The 17,090-nt window shown below is 46.8% G+C and overlaps 1 protein-coding gene across 1 annotated transcript; it reads right to left on the bottom strand.

Annotated features, from left to right (window-relative positions):
- Nucleotides 1-12,086: 12,086 nt before the first annotated feature.
- LOC138471452 (serine-rich adhesin for platelets-like) lies at nucleotides 12,087-16,676 on the bottom strand. Its single transcript, XM_069609082.1, has one exon. It carries the CDS (start codon nucleotides 16,674-16,676, stop codon nucleotides 12,087-12,089), a length of 4,590 nt encoding a protein of 1,529 aa, XP_069465183.1.
- Nucleotides 16,677-17,090: the final 414 nt, after the last annotated feature.

Below are 17,090 nucleotides of genomic sequence, written 5' to 3'. Positions count from 1 at the left end.
TTTGGACCCCACATCCATATTATGAGGTGTAGCGCATTGAATCCTGCAGAATTAATGTCACTGCCCATAGCAGAAATTGGTGACAACGAATCACCACCCCATGATTGTTTAATGATCACTGAAGAAGAAACAAAGGGAAGGATTGATTTGAGCGATATCCCACAAAAAGAGCCAGATGGGGAGTTATTTTGCGATGGCTCTTGTTTTAAATTACCTGATGGCACATCAACGGCTGCATATGCAATTACTACCCTAAAGAGAGTTGTAGAGAGCAGAAGGATCCCCTACAATTCGGCACAAGCCGCAGAAATAATAGCACTGACCTGAGCCTGTGAACTCTCTGAGAATCTGAACGTAAATATTTATACTGACAGCCTTTGGCGTGGTTCACAATTTTGGCTGACTTTGGGCTGAGAGGGGTTTCTTGACATCACATGGGGCCAGGATTCAGCATGGCCCTTTGATTGTGCGATTGTTGTCTGCGCTCACGTTTCCAAAGCGCTTAGCTATAGTAAAGTGCGAGGCGCATAAAAAAGTAACATGTAAAGTGGGAGAGGGAAACGCGTTTGCAGACAGGATTGCGAAGCAAACAGCCACAGATTTGGGGAATAAAATGATGACAGTACAGACTGAGGAAGTACCTTGTATGATAGAGAATGGAGTTGCCACAGTCAAAGAAATGCAGGCTGAGGCCACGACCGTAGAGATTCAGGGGTGGGCTGAGGGCTCTGCTGAGTTAGATTTGGAAGGATGTTGGGTGGACAAGGAAACAAAGAACTGGATGTTGCCAAATTGTTACGTAACTGCAATGGTCATAATGGTGCAAAGCCCTACGCACATTTGCGCAAAGAAAATGGTACAGCATTTATCCACAGTATGGAAGAATGAGCACATAAAAAAGAATGCAGAAAGGCTAGTGCAGAATTGTATCACGTGCCTGCAACACAATGTAGGGAAGGGAACCGTGACTCCAGCAGGTAGTTTCGGCCCACCCTCTATGCCGTTTGAGGTGGTCCATTTTGATTTCATAGCAATGGAAAGGTTCCTGAACTACAAGTACGGGTTAGTGGTAATCTGTGCATTCAGCAGGTGGGTGGAGGCATATCCTTTAAAAGACTGTACTGCCATGTCCACAGCAAAAGTAATGCTGAAGGAGTATTTCTCCCAGTTTGGGTTGCCCCGTGTCCTGTGGTCAGACAACGGCCCCCACTTTGTGGGCGCAGTAGTGCAACAGATCTGTGCACGTCTGCAAATAGAGAAGCGATTCCACAGTTCCAGGCATCCCAGTTCTGCCGGGCTTGTGGAGAGACACAACGGAATCCTGAAGTCAAAGATAGTGAAAATTTGCGCTGGGAGCAAGTTGAGTTGGGTGGATGCGTTACCCCTAGCGCTGTTGTGTATGCGCACGTCTGTGCAGGCAAAGACTGGGCTCTCCCCCTATGAGATTATAATGGGGAGACCAGCAAATGTATGGTGTGCCCCGCAGCCCAAAAGATTATGTGAGGTCGAGCATCCTATGTTAAGCACTTACTGTGGACTTTTAATACAAAAGTTGCGTTTGTTTCATCAGCAGGTGCAGGAGGTGTTGCCGATGCGATATACAGGACTGGGGCACTCACTGGAGACTGGGAGCTGGGTCTTAATCAAAAACTTTGAACGGAAGACAGCATTAGCACCCAGGTGGCGCGGCCCCTATCAAGTACTTATGGCAACACAGACGGCCATCCGAGTGGACGGACGGAAGGCATGGATCCATTCGACACATGCCAAAAGATTCCCAGGACTGCTGACAACTTCCGATGACCAGAGAAAGGAAACGGTCTCGGAAACGAAAGAAACTGTTGTCAGTCCAGTGCCACAGCATCAGCCTGAGCGAGAAGTGAAAGTTGAAACAAAGCCCAAGCGAGAAGTGAAACTCGAAACAGAGTCTGAGAAGGTTGCCAGTAAGGGGGAAGGGCGAAAAGTGCCTCAACGTTGCTTAGCGGAAACAACATCACTGCCGAGCGACACAAACCCTGCATTGCAAACACGAGCAGAAACAACGCATGTACCCCTTTGGCGCCCACCAGTTCTCGCAAATGCACCAAAGCCAGAGAAAGAAACTACATCATTGCCACGACGCTCATCGATGCCCATCATTGTGCCACAGGCTGATATTGAGCCTGATACTGGAAATGCAACGGCACTATTCACGGATCATACAATAGCAGGAGTGAATCGATATAATCTGCGGCCTCGACAGGCAAAGTGATCCACAGATCTTTGGTGCTTTTCTTTTTGGCCTTTGGTTCTACTCACGGACGGAGTAGGAACCAGGGGCGTAGAGGAGAGAAGTGTGAGAATTGTGCAAGTCGGACAAATCAAGACTCACGGCTCCTCGGTGCGCATATAAAAGTATATGTGTCAGGAGCCAGAGCAGGACAAGCTGGACGCACATAAGTACTAAGGCTGATAGAGTACATGTGTCCTAAGCCAGAGCAGGACAAGCTGGATGCACATAGTACTCTATCAATAAAGAACTGTTCAGAAAACGTCTGAGCATTGGGAGAAAGAACAACTAATCTTGCTCGGGAGTGGATAAATGATCCAGGCTGTGAAAAGGCTGGCAGAATTGAACTGTGACATTTTTCGTTGAACTTTTCTGGCATCAAGAACGAGAGACATTTATGACGAACTTTGCAAGCAAGAAGAAGGACGATGAAGAACAAGTCAAGACCGGTTTCAGCCTCATCCTGCACCCCCGCTGAAAAGATAATAGATTTAGAGACTGTAAATTTAAGGAAAAAACATGGTAAAAGGACTAAGGTACTGATTTGGACATTGGTCCTATGTTTTTTTAAGTATGATAGTACCTGCAATAACAGCTATTACACTATGGTTCCTGGAGTATGTACACCCATTAGAAACACTTTTGCCAAAAGCAGCTACTGAAAGCCCGGTTCATGTAATCACTAGTACTTTGCCCCCAATGGAAGAGAGACATAGAGAAGGATACGGCAACAATACATTGTTGCTCATTATGAACATGACTCATGCGGTGTTAAAGAAAAAAGATTGCTGGGTTTGCGCCCATTTACCACACCACGGTGGGAAAGGGATAGGCTGGTATGCACAGCCATTGCCATTGATTTATTCCTGTGAAGTAACGTTAAGTGCAATGTTCTTTGGGAAATGGAACAAGAGCAATACGGGTCAGCTAGATGAGACCAATATGAATGAATTTGAGGAAGTAATCATGAGACGTGTGGGTAGTTCCATATTCCAAAAAGCGTGCGTGTTTGCACTAGAACCTGTGAGAAAGAATACACGAAAAATAACAAGACTAGATAGATTACATAGGCAGAATAGACCAACCCCGCCAGCAGAAAGAACATCAGTAATGACATTTCGGATGAGGGATGAATGGAACAAAGATGCTGTGCCCCCTGCCTATACAGTGGATCACAGCCCCAAAACTGCTCCCCTATGTCTACAGAAAAAGGGTTCCTATAAAGTAGGAACGTTTAGCAACTGCCTGAACACAGTGGTTTTAAAACATGAAATAGAACCTGTGTACGTGGGAGACCCTGTTTATTTTATATGTGGAGAAAAAGCATATCCATGGTTAGCTAGGAACTGGGGAGGTACATGCTACCTAGGTCTACTGTTTCCAGGAGTGTTCCTCTTGGAGACAGCAGAAGTAGCCAGACGAACAAAAGGTAGAAATCAAAGGAGTAGTGAGGATGGAATGATAGCAATGGATATAGCCAAATCATTTATACCGTTCTTGTACCAAATAGAAAACTCTTACAATATAAGAAAACTGTCTGGAATATTACAAAAAACAATAGATTCCACAACGGATATTTTATTGAATATGACGTTAAAAGAAAAAGGAATAAGACTGATGGCACTTCAAAACAGGATGGCTCTCGATATAATATTAGTTGATCGTGGGGGAGTTTGCAAGCTCGTAAAAACTGCATGCTGTGTGTATATAGATGACTACTCCCCTGAAATATTTAAAGCGATCCGGAAATTACATGTCATAAGTTCCACACTCTCTACTGAAGCAGGGGGTTGGGGGATAGAATCCTGGTTATGGGGATTATTGTGGTCTTGGGGATGGAAGTTAATTTCGATACTAATGATGGTACTCGGGATATTCATAACATGCTGCTGTTGCATACAATGCTTACCAATAATATGCACTGAAATAACTGATGGATGTACTAAGGGATGTATGCACATGGTGTTGAGAGGAAAACAAACACATGGCCGGAATAACAGAGACACTGAGGAAACAAAAATAGTAAAACAATTCATGGCGATAGATATTAATGATGGAGATGATTTAGATATAGATACCCCAGACTCCTCCTCAGAAGAGGAGGATACAATAAATAAATAAATAAGACGTTTGGCACACGGCCAAAAGGAGGGTTTGTCAATCTGGAAAAATGAATACCCTTCATTTGAATGATAGACGTAACTTGATGGCCGTGGGCCAACCGTCTTATGCACCGAATTATAGAAATATAAACTGCCATGCTTGACCGACAAGCGGCCATTTTAAATGTAGCAAGAATCGCCATTTTGCTTGATAACCATTGCTCATTGCTTTCTGTCTAAAAACTGCTTTGCAGCTTGCAATTCTTGCGGATTCTCCTTACTCTGCTCAACTGTTAACATTGTTGTCTGAATATGAAAGGACAAGGTCGTGGGACTGAAGAGTTTGCTGAAACTCCTCATGAGTAGCCCAGAGAGGAATGCCCACGCTCCCTCTCTGTAGCCTTGGGAGGAAGCTGCAGGGCATTTAATCACTTCACAGCTGCCAGCCAGTCTCGTACGATGGTAGAATATGTTAGAATAATACAGTTAAAGGCTTGAATTATGCTTTTCTTACGGCCCCCCTTCGCAAAACCCTTTAGAACGTGTCGGCTCCCAGGACACAAATAGTACCTCATAGATAGCAAAGCTTGGAATGTGGCTCTTCGCCCGTGTACAGATTGCTTCCAAGAACAGAACCACCGTGTTCTAAAAGATGCCTCTGCACTTTCTAAATTGCACATTGTCACTAGAATAGACATCGAAAGCATTATAATCGTCATACTCGTCGGATATGTCCATCGTCATCCCGAGTTCAAAGGAACTTAATACAGAGGGGTGATGAACATGACTTTGCGGATTGTATGATATGCATTTTGTATATATGTAACTGATGCACGTAATTCACTCTCTTGCGTCCCTCGAGGTCTAGGAAACTCACGTCGCGGGGCATGAGATCAGAATTGGCCAATTGATACTATCTTTTGCTTGCAAAGAAACCCTAGCATTGGGAATTTGAAACCTCGTGTCTGGCGCATCTTTTCGTGTATGGTCATTGCCTTGTTTCCATAGCACAAGGGACCCCTAGGGGCCCCTTTCAATGGGGCACATGTGTATGTGCATGTGGCATGTGCAAACATGTTAGTTGATACTGCACATGTACGAATATGCAGATACATATTCAGATTTTCAAATCTGGCTGGACTGGGTGTCGACATTTTCGTGCCATGCGACAGTAAGGGTCTGGTGTGTGGTGAAATTCTAGAAAATTGAAGAATGCGATTTCGAGTTCTGCATCAGGAGTGTGTGTTTTGGGGTTTATGGAAAACCCAATGCAAAAGCACCTATTTTTCAACATTCTTTTTCGACATGAAATGAACCTTCAAGGATTATATCGAAAGTTACAGTGGAAAGTAATTTCTCGTTTATCTATGCAACTAGACATGTAATACTAACTACAGTGCCACTACCTCTCAGTCCAAATGAATACATTCCCGAATGTATGCAGCGAGACATGTAATACTATCTACAGTGCCGCTACCTCTCAGTCCAAATGAATACATTCCCAAATGTATGCAGCGAGACATGTAATACTAACTACAGTGTCACTACCTCTCAGCCCAAATGAATACATTCCCGAATGTATGCAGCGAGACATGTAATACTATCTACAGTGCCGCTACCTCTCAGTCCAAATTAATACATTCCCCAATGTATGCAGCAAGACATGTAATACTAACTACAGTGCCACTACCTCTCAGTCCAAATGAATACAACCCGAATGTATGCAGCAAGACATGTAGTAAAAACTAGTGCCGCTACCTCTCAGTCCAAATGAATACATTCCCAAATGTATGCAACGAGACATGTAATACTAATTACAGTGCTGCACCTCTCAGTCCAAATGAATACATTCCTGAATGTATGCAGCAAGACATGTATGCAGCAAGACATGTAATAAAAACGACAGTGCCGCTACCTCTCAGTCCAAATGAATACATTCCCGAATGTATGCAGCGAGACATGTAATACTAACTACAGTGTCGCTACCTCTCAGCCCAAATGAATACATTCCCGAATGTATGCAGCGAGACATGTTATACTATCTACAGTGCCGCTACCTCTCAGTCCAAATGAATACATTCCCCAATGTATGTTGCAAGACATGTAATACTAACTACAGTGTCGCTTCCTCTCAGTCCAAATGAATACATTCCCAAATGTATGCAGCAAGACATGTAATAAAAACGACAGTGCCGCTACCTCTCAGTCCAAATGAATACATTCCCGAATGTATGCAGCGAGACATGTAATCCTAACTACAGTGTCGCTACCTCTCAGCCCAAATGAATACATTCCCGAATGTATGCAGCGAGACATGTTATACTATCTACAGTGCCGCTACCTCTCAGTCCAAATGAATACATTCCCCAATGTATGTTGCAAGACATGTAATACTAACTACAGTGTCGCTTCCTCTCAGTCCAAATGAATACATTCCCAAATGTATGCAGCAAGACATGTAATAAAAACACAGTGCTGCTACCTCTCAGTCCAAATGAATACATTCCCAAATGTATGCAGCAAGACATGTAATAAAAACACAGTGCCGCTACCTCTCAGTCCAAATGAATACATTCCCCAATAAATGCAGCGAGACATGTAATACTAACTACATTGTCGCTACCTCTCAGTCCAAATGAATACATTCCCGAATGTATGCAGCAAGACATGTAATACTAACTACAGTGTCGCTGCCTCTCAGTCCAAATGAATACATTCCGGAATGTATGCAGCGAGACATGTAATACTAACTACAGTGCCGCTACCTCTCAGTCCAAATGCATAGATTCTGAATGTATGAAGCAAGACATGTAATACTAACTACAGTGCCGCTACCTCCCATCAGATAGATCTCTGGATGTCCTTAATTGGCTTTGTCTCAATGGCAACAAAACAGAGATCTTTATCTTCAGCTCAATATAGGCCCGGGCAAAATTGAGCCCTGCTTTTAAGAGCTTTACAATCGGAGACAATACCATACCTGTACGGTCCAAGGTGAAAAACTTATATATTCAGCTGGAGGCCTCCTTGACCTCTGAGGGATATGCCAACCAGTTGAGACAAGACAGTAACTACCACCTTCGTCTTCTTAGAAACATCCGCCCATATATCTATGAAACCAACAGTGCAACCATCGCCCAAGCTATTATTATCTCATGGCTCGATTACTGCAATTCTCTATTGATTGAAGCCTCAAACTCCAGTCTGAAAAAATGTCAAGTGTTGCAAAATGATGCAATACACATTGTTAAGAACGTCTCAAGACGGGTAAATATCTCAAAGTACAGACAAAACCTCCACTGGCTCCCTATTCAGGAATGAATCAACTTTAAAGCAGGTACCATGGTTCATAGATGTGTCTTTGGACAGACTCCTGCCTACTTAAACTCCTTCATCCCACAATATCTTCCATCCATAGCAATGGGCTCTGCTAACAGAATTCAGATTATTTGCCCAGACCATAGACATGCAAAGGGACTTGGAAGATCTTGTCCAGTAAAAGCAGCCACCTTCTGGAATTCACTTCCTATTGCTCTTAGAACTGAACCTGACCTAAGAATTTTCAGAAAATCTTTGAAAACCTTGCTTTTCAAGTAATTCATCCTCCCTTCAAACCTGCCCTCTGGATATGTATCTGTCCTGTCATTTGATGTCCATCCTTATTGTGTAGATGTTTCAGTGCCCCGATACCTGTGGGCTTTTGGCACCTAAATAAATAAATAAAATGGTGGGCCCAGGCAGCGGCGGCTTCAGGCGCTGAGCGGAGCACCTTCAACCCTCTTGCAGAACACGGTCCGAACATAAATGAGGTCATGGTTTGAGGGTGTGGATTTCTTGAGGAGGCAAGGGTGGATCTGCCAATGAGCGGGCAGAATGTATAGTGTTCCATAGGGGTTTTGTGACTCGAAGCCAATGACATCCTTAAGTTTTGAATTATTGTAATACTTATGCAAAAATTGTGGTTTGCAGCTTTAAATTGTTTGATCCTGGCTGTTCTGGAAATAAAGCTGTATTCTTTCAGCTGATTGTGTACTCTATTTTTGAGCTTTTTTGTCTTAAAATTTCCAGTCGTTTAGGGACATCTCCAACTTTTCAGTGTCACTACCTCTCAGTTAAAATGAAGAACACCCCAAACCTATGGAGCAAGACATCTAATACTAACTATAGTGCTGCTACCTCTCGGTCCAAATAAGCAAACCCTCGAATCTATGCAATGAGTCATGTAACACTAATAGTGCCGCTACGTGCCGCTTCCTCTCAGTCCAAATGACTGAATCAATGCACCAGTCATGTAACAGTAACAATAGTGCCATTACCTCAGTCCAAATCTCTGAATCCATGCAACCAGTCATGTAACAGTAACAATAGTGCCGCTACCTCTCAGTCCAAATCTCTGAATCTATGCAACAGTCATGTAAAAGTAACAATAGTGCCGTTACCTCTCAGTCCAAATCTCTGAATCCATGCAAATAGTCATGTAACAGTAACAATAGTGCCGATACGTCTCAGTCCAAATCTCTGAATCTATGCAACAGTCATGTAACAGTAACAATAGTGCCGCTACCTCTCAGTCCAAATGACTGAATCTATGCAACCAGTCATGTAACAGTAACAATAGTGCCGCTAAGTCTCGGTCCAAATCTCTGAATCTATGCAACCAGTCATGTAACAGTAACATAGCGCCGCTACATCTCAGTCCAAATCTCTGAATCTATGCAACAATCATGTAACAGTAACAATAGTGCCGTTACCTCTCAGTCCAAATCTCTGAATCTATGCAACAGTCATGTAACAGTAACAATAGTGCCGCTACCTCTCAGTCCAAATGACTGAATCTATGCAACCAGTCATGTAACAGTAACAATAGTGCCGCTACGTCTCGGTCCAAATCTCTGAATCTATGCAACCAGTCATGTAACAGTAACAATAGTGCCGCTACATCTCAGTCCAAATCTCTGAATCTATGCAACAATCATGTAACAGTAACAATAGTGTTGTTACCTCTCAGTCCAAATCTCTGAATCTATGCAACCAGTCATGTAACAGTAACAATAGTGCCGTTACCTCTCAGTCCAAATCTCTGAATCTATGCAGCAGTCATGTAACAGTAACAATAGTGCCGATACGTCTCCGTCCAAATCTCTGAATCTATGCAACAATCATGTAACAGTAACAATAGTGCCGCTACCTCTCAGTCCAAATGACTGAATCTATGCAACCAGTCATGTAACAGTAACAATAGTGCCGTTACCTCTCAGTCCAAATCTCTGAATCTATGCAACCAGTCATGTAACAGTAACAATAGTGCCGTTACCTCTCAGTCCAAATCTCTGAATCTATGCAACAGTCATGTAGCAGTAACAATAGTGCCGATACGTCTCCGTCCAAATCTCTGAATCTATGCAACAATCATGTAACAGTAACAATAGTGCCGCTACCTCTCAGTCCAAATGACTGAATCTATGCAACCAGTCATGTAACAGTAACAATAGTGCCGCTACGTCTCGGTCCAAATCTCTGAATCTATGCAACAGTCATGTAACAGTAACAATAGTGCCGCTACCTCTCAGTCCAAATGACTGAATCTATGCAACCAGTCATGTAACAGTAACAATAGTGCCGCTACGTCTCGGTCCAAATCTCTGAATCTATGCAACCAGTCATGTAACAGTAACAATAGCGCCGCTGCATCTCAGTCCAAATCTCTGAATCTATGCAACAGTCATGTAGCAGTAACAATAGTGCCGTTACCTCTCAGTCCAAATCTCTGAATCTATGCAACAGTCATGTAGCAGTAACAATAGTGCCGTTACCTCTCAGTCCAAATCTCTAATCTATGCAACAGTCATGTAGCAGTAACAATAGTGCCGTTACCTCTCAGTCCAAATCTCTGAATCTATGCAACAGTCATGTAGCAGTAACAATAGTGCCGTTACCTCTCAGTCCAAATCTCTGAATCTATGCAACAGTCATGTAGCAGTAACAATAGTGCCGCTGCGTCTCGGTCCAAATCTCTGAATCTATGCAACCAGTCATGTAACAGTAACAATAGCGCCGATGCGTCTCAGTCCAAATCTCTGAATCTATGCAACCAGTCATGTAACAGTAACAATAGTGCCGCTACCTCTCAGTCCAAATCTCTGAATCTATGCAACCAGTCATGTAACAGTAACAATAGTGCCGTTACCTCTCAGTCCAAATCTCTGAATCCATGAAACCAGTCATGTAACAGTAACAATAGTGCCGTTACCTCTCAGTCCAAATCTCTGAATCCATGCAACAGTCATGTAACAGTAACAATAGTGCCGCTACCTCTCAGTCCAAATGAACAAATCCTTGAATCTATGCAACCAGTCATGTAACAGTAACTAGTTTCATTTGTGGTTTGAGGAACTTTGAATGTATTTGTATTCCCACGGTGTATATGCTTTAAAACATATTACCTGTGGAATGAGTGCTGGTACCTTAGCATTGGTATGCCAAGGTGTATAGACTTTACATTTTGTTACCTTTGGACTAAGTGTTGGCCGGGAGGATAGCTCAGGGGCAACGCCTTTGTCTTGGAAGCAATTCAGCGCATAGTAACACAGGTTAAAATCCCAGTCTTCTGCTTAGAAACTGGTGCCAGGTATTAAGCGTGTTATAAAAGAACAATTATTAATTCAAAAATAACAATAGTTACCACTGGCATGCCCAGGTTGTATAGGATTTACATTGTATTACCCTTGGAATGAGTGTTAGTACTTTAACATTAACATTGTTACTCCAAACTTCTGTAGACTTCACATCTCTATAACTAATGACCTTTACACTTTGCAAGAAAAGAAATCACATCAATATTGTAGCCATACCACAAATCGTGCAGCACGCGGGTCTGCAACATGTGGCTCTCCGAATGTTTTGGAATACTATCTACATGACTATGCTGGCCAGGGCTGATTGGTGTTGCAGTCCAAATATCTGGAGAGCAAAGCTTTCAAACCTCTGATGTAGCAAATCGTAGCAAAGGGTGGATGGCTCCAGGAGTAAAGCGCTGGTCCTGACGCAAGTCAGAATCTCGCGCCAGGCTGACTTAGCCTTCCATTCTTTTGTGCATGATAAATCAAGTACCATTCAAAATGGGGTGATAGTAGCACCTGCTATTAGTAGCTGCAGGAGCCTGGCCCGAAGCGCTATGCAAGAACACAACTTTATCCAAAGGGGAAGCACATGGAATAGAGGAGTTATGCTCCAAGTGATCACTTGGCGAGAGGGCCTGATTCACAGAGCATTTTCCCGTGGGACTGCATTCCATTATAAAACGCTTCTGTAAATCAGGCCGTTGGGTAAACCGCTGTTCCTTCAAGCCTTTCTAGCCGTGCAGAAATAGGCGCTGAAGAGCGAGTTCAATTGCGCATGCGCGCGCCTCCCACACACACACACACACACACACACAGACTTTTGTTCTGCGGACACAGATAAGCATCCAATCGGTAACGGTGTTAGCCAAGGGGTGGGGATACACCCTGATGCATGGAGGAGGAAGGCACCCAACGGGGGAAGAAACGCAAACATCATTACAAACATTTATACACAGAATATCTGACATGTGCAAAAACAGCCCACACTCCACCAGAAAGCCCAGCCAGAATATGACGGCTCCAGCACAGGAAGCCTCCCAGACACAGTCTAGTCGGGCTTGGAGGGCAAAGCCTCAGCAGGATCCAATGCTGTGGTCACAGAATGAAAGCCAATGTACAGCCCACATTGTCCCTGGATGGAGCCTCTGGAAAATGAGGAGAAATAAAACAGACTCCATTGTCCTGCAGCGCCTGACGCTCTGCGCAGGCGCAGAGGGCGGCAGGAATTCCAGCATAAGCAGCGCAGCTCGTGATGAACTTAAGATGCTTGTAAAACACATCAGAGCAGGTAAGGTTCAGCACTGGGCCAGTCACTGATGCCCTGCTGGTAAGGTTCAGCGCTGAGCCAGTCACTGATTCCCTGCTGGTAAGGTTCAGCGCTGTGCCAGTCACTGATTCCCTGCTGGTAAGGTTCAGCGCTGAGCCAGTCACTGATTCCCTGCTACAAGTAAGGTTCAGCGCTGCGCCAGTCACTGATGCCCTGCTGGTTAGGTTCAGCGATGGACCAGTCACTGATTCCCTGCTACAGGTAAGGTGCAGCGCTGGGCCAGTCACTGATTCCTTGCTACTGGTAAGAGTCACTGATACCCTGCTGGTAAGGTTCAGCGCTGTGCCAGTCACTGATGCCCTGCTGGTTAGGTTCAGCGCTGAGCCAGTCACTGATTCCCTGCTACAAGTAAGGTTCAGCGCTGAGCCAGTCACTGATTCCCTGCTGGTAAGGTTCAGCGCTGAGCCAGTCACTGATTCCCTGCTACAAGTAAGGTTCAGCGCTGCGCCAGTCACTGATGCCCTGCTGGTAAGGTTCAGCGATGGACCAGTCACTGATTCCCTGCTACAGGTAAGGTGCAGCGCTGGGCCAGTCACTGATTCCTTGCTACTGGTAAGAGTCACTGATACCCTGCTGGTAAGGTTCAGCGCTGTGCCAGTCACTGATGCCCTGCTGGTAAGGTTCAGCACTGAGCCAGTCACTGATTCCCTGCTACAAGTAAGGTTCAGCACTGGGCCAGTCACTGATTCCTTGCTACTGGTAAGAGTCACTGATGCCCTGTTGGTAAGGTTCAGCGCTGTGTCAGTCACTGATGCCCTGCTGGTAAAGTTCAGCGCTGTGCCAGTCACTGATGCCCTGCTGGTAAGGTTCAGCGCTGAGCCAGTCACTGAATCCCTGCTACAAGTAAGGTTCAGCACTGGGCCAGTCACTGATTCCTTGCTACTGGTAAGAGTCACTGATGCCCTGTTGGTAAGGTTCAGCGCTGTGTCAGTCACTGATGCCCTGCTGGTAAAGTTCAGCGCTGTGCCAGTCACTGATGCCCTGCTGGTTAGGTTCAGCGCTGAGCCAGTCACTGATTCCCTGCTACAAGTAAGGTTCAGCACTGGGCCAGTCACTGATTCCTTGCTACTGGTAAGAGTCACTGATGCCCTGTTGGTAAGGCTCAGCGCTGTGTCAGTCACTGATGCCCTGCTGGTAAAGTTCAGCGCTGTGCTAGTCACTGATGCCCTGCTGGTAAGGTTCAGCACTGAGCCAGTCACTGATTCCCTGCTACAAGTAAAGTTCAGCACTGGGCCAGTCACTGATTCCTTGCTACTGGTAAGAGTCACTGATGCCCTGCTGGTAAGGTTCAGCGCTGTGTCAGTCACTGATGCCCAGCTGGTAAGGTTCAGCACTGGGCCAGTCACTGATGCCCTCCTACAGGTAAGGTTCAGCGCTGTGCCAGTCACTGATTCCTTGCTACTGGTAAGAGTCACTGATGCCCTGCTGGTAAGGTTCAGCGCTGTGCCAGTCACTGATGCCCTGCTGCTAAGGTTCAGAGCTGGGCCAGTCACTGATTCCCTGCTGGTAAAGTTCAGCGCTGTGCCAGTCACTGATGCCCTGCTGGTAAGGTTCAGCGCTGAGCCAGTCACTGATTCCCTGCTACAAGTAAGGTTCAGCACTGGGCCAGTCACTGATTCCCTGCTACTGCTAAGAGTCACTGATGCCCTGCTGGTAAAGTTCAGCGCTGTGCCAGTCACTGATGCCCAGCTGGTAAGGTTCAGCGCTGGGCCAGTCACTGATGCCCTGCTGGTAAGGTTCAGCACTGCGCCAGTCACTGATGCCCTGCTGGTAAGGTTCAGTGCTGAGCCAGTCACTGATTCCCTGCTACAAGTAAGGTTCAGCACTGGGCCAGTCACTGATTCCCTGCTGGTAAGGTTCAGCGCTGGGCCAGTCACTGATGCCCTGCTTGTAAGGTTCAGCACTGGGCCAGTCACTGATTCCCTGCTGGTAAGGTTCAGCGCTAGGCCAGTCACTGTTTCCCTGCTACAAGTAAGGCTCAGCACTGGGCCAGTCACTGATTCCTTGCTACTGGTAAGAGTCACTGATGCCCTGTTGGTAAGGTTCACCGCTGTGTCAGTCACTGATGCCCTGCTGGTAAAGTTCAGCGCTGTGCCAGTCACTGATGCCCTGCTGGTAAGGTTCAGCACTGAGCCAGTCACTGATTCCCTGCTACAAGTAAGGTTCAGCACTGGGCCAGTCACTGGTTCCTTGCTACTGATAAGAGTCACTGATGCCCTGCTGGTAAGGTTCAGCGCTGTGACAGTCACTGATGCCCAGCTGGTAAGGTCCAGCACTGGGCCAGTCACTAATGCCCTCCTACAGGTAAGGTTCAGCGCTGTGCCAGTCACTGATTCCTTGCTACTGGTAAGAGTCACTGATGCCCTGCTGGTAAGGTTCAGCGCTGTGCCATTCACTGATGCCCTGCTGCTAAGGTTCAGAGCTGGGCCAGTCACTGATTCCCTGCTGGTAAAGTTCAGCGCTGTGCCAGTCACTGATGCCCTGCTCGTAAGGTTCAGCGCTGAGCCAGTCACTGATTCCCTGCTACAAGTAAGGTTCAGCACTGGGCCAGTCACTGATTCCTTGCTACTGCTAAGAGTCACTGATGCCCTGCTGGTAAAGTTCAGCGCTGTGCCAGTCACTGATGCCCAGCTGGTAAGGTTCAGCGCTGGGCCAGTCACTGATGCCCTGCTACAGGTAAGGTTCAGCGCTGTGCGAGTCACTGATTCTTTGCTACTGGTAAGAGTCACTGATGCCCTGCTGGTAAGGTTCAGCGCTGTGCCAGTCACTGATGCCCTGCTGGTAAAGTTCAGCACTGCGCCAGTCACTGATGCCCTGCTGGTAAGGTTCAGCGCTGAGCCAGTCACTGATTCCCTGCTACAAGTAAGGTTCAGCACTGGGCCAGTCACTGATTCCCTGCTGGTAAGGTTCAGCGCTGGGCCTGTCACTGATGCCCTGCTTGTAAGGTTCAGCACTGGGCCAGTCACTGATTCCCTGCTGGTAAGGTTCAGCGCTAGGCCAGTCACTGATTCCCTGCTACAAGTAAGGTTCAGCACTGGGCCAGTCACTGATTCCTTGCTACTGGTAAGAGTCACTGATGCCCTGTTGGTAATGTTCACCGCTGTGTCAGTCACTGATGCCCTGCTGGTAAAGTTCAGCGCTGTGCCAGTCACTGATGCCCTGCTGGTAAGGTTCAGCGCTGAGCCAGTCACTGATTCCCTGCTACAAGTAAGGTTCAGCACTGGGCCAGTCACTGGTTCCTTGCTACTGGTAAGAGTCACTGATGCCCTGCTGGTAAGGTTCAGCGCTGTGCCAGTCACTGATGCCCAGCTGGTAAGGTTCAGCACTGGGCCAGTCACTAATGCCCTCCTACAGGTAAGGTTCAGCGCTGTGCCAGTCACTGATTCCTTGCTACTGGTAAGAGTCACTGATGCCCTGCTGGTAAGGTTCAGTGCTGTGCCAGTCACTGATGCCCTGCTGCTAAGGTTCAGAGCTGGGCCAGTCACTGATTCCCTGCTGGTAAAGTTCAGCGCTGTGCCAGTCACTGATGCCCTGCTGGTAAAGTTCAGCGCTGAGCCAGTCACTGATTCCCTGCTACAAGTAAGGTTCAGCACTGGGCCAGTCACTGATTCCTTGGTACTGCTAAGAGTCACTGATGCCCTGCTGGTAAGGTTCAGCGCTGTGCCAGTCACTGATGCCCAGCTGGTAAGGTTCAGCGCTGGGCCAGTCACTGAACCCCTGCTACAGGTAAGGTTCAGCGCTGTGACAGTCACTGATTCCTTGCTACTGGTAAGAGTCACTGATGCCCTGCTGGTAAGGTTCAGCGCTGTGCCAGTCACTGCTGCCCTGCTGGTAAGGTTCAGCGCTGAGCCAGTCACTGATGCCCTGCAGGTAAGGTTCAGCACTGCGCCAGTCACTGATGCCCTGCTGGTAAGGTTCAGCGCTGAGCCAGTCACTGACTCCCTGCTACAAGTAAGGTTCAGCACTGGGCCAGTCACTGATTCCCTGCTGGTAAGGTTCAGCGCTGGGCCAGTCACTGATGCCCTGCTTGTAAGGTTCAGCACTGGGCCAGTCACTGATGCCCTCCTACAGGTAAGGTTCAGCGCTGTGCCAGTCACTGATTCCTTGCTACTGGTAAGAGTCACTGATGCCCTGCTGGTAAGGTTCAGCGCTGTGCCAGTCACTGATGCCCTGCTGCTAAGGTTCAGAGCTGGGCCAGTCACTGATTCCCTGCTGGTAAAGTTCAGCGCTGTGCCACTCACTGATGCCCTGCTGGTAAGGTTCAGCGCTGAGCCAGTCACTGATTCCCTGCTACAAGTAAGTTTCAGCACTGGGCCAGTCACTGATTCCTTGCTACTGCTAAAAGTCACTGATGCCATGCTGGTAAAGTTCAGCGCTGTGCCAGTCACTGATGCCCTGCTAAAGGTAAGGTTCAGCGCTGTGCCAGTCACTGATTCCTTGCTACTGGTAAGAGTCACTGATGCCCTGCTGGTAAGGTTCAGCGCTGTGCCAGTCACTGATGCCCTGCTGGTAAGGTTCAGCACTGCGCCAGTCACTGATGCCCTGCTGGTAAGGTTCAGCGCTGAGCCAGTCACTGACTCCCTGCTACAAGTAAGGTTCAGCACTGGGCCAGTCACTGATGCCCTGCCTGTAAGGTTCGGCACTGGGCCAGTCACTGATTCCCTGCTGGTAAGGTTCAGCGCTGGGCCAGTCACTGATTCCCTGCTACAAGTAAGGTTCAGCACTGGGCCAGTCACTGATTCCTTGCTACTGGTAAGAGTCACTGATGCCCT

The sequence above is a fragment of the Ambystoma mexicanum genome, chromosome 8 (genome assembly GCF_040938575.1).
Source record: "Ambystoma mexicanum isolate Mex_15411 chromosome 8, UKY_AmexF1_1, whole genome shotgun sequence".
Lineage (NCBI taxonomy): Eukaryota > Metazoa > Chordata > Amphibia > Caudata > Ambystomatidae > Ambystoma > Ambystoma mexicanum.
Note: the sequence above shows the minus strand (reverse complement) of the source record. Positions and strands in the feature narration are given on the sequence as shown.

Bases quoted from the DNA above. Each gene is read 5' to 3' on its own strand.
- LOC138471452 (XM_069609082.1), bottom strand. From the start codon at position 16,676: ATGGCATCAGTGACTTTTAGCAGTAGCAAGGAATCAGTGACTGGCCCA.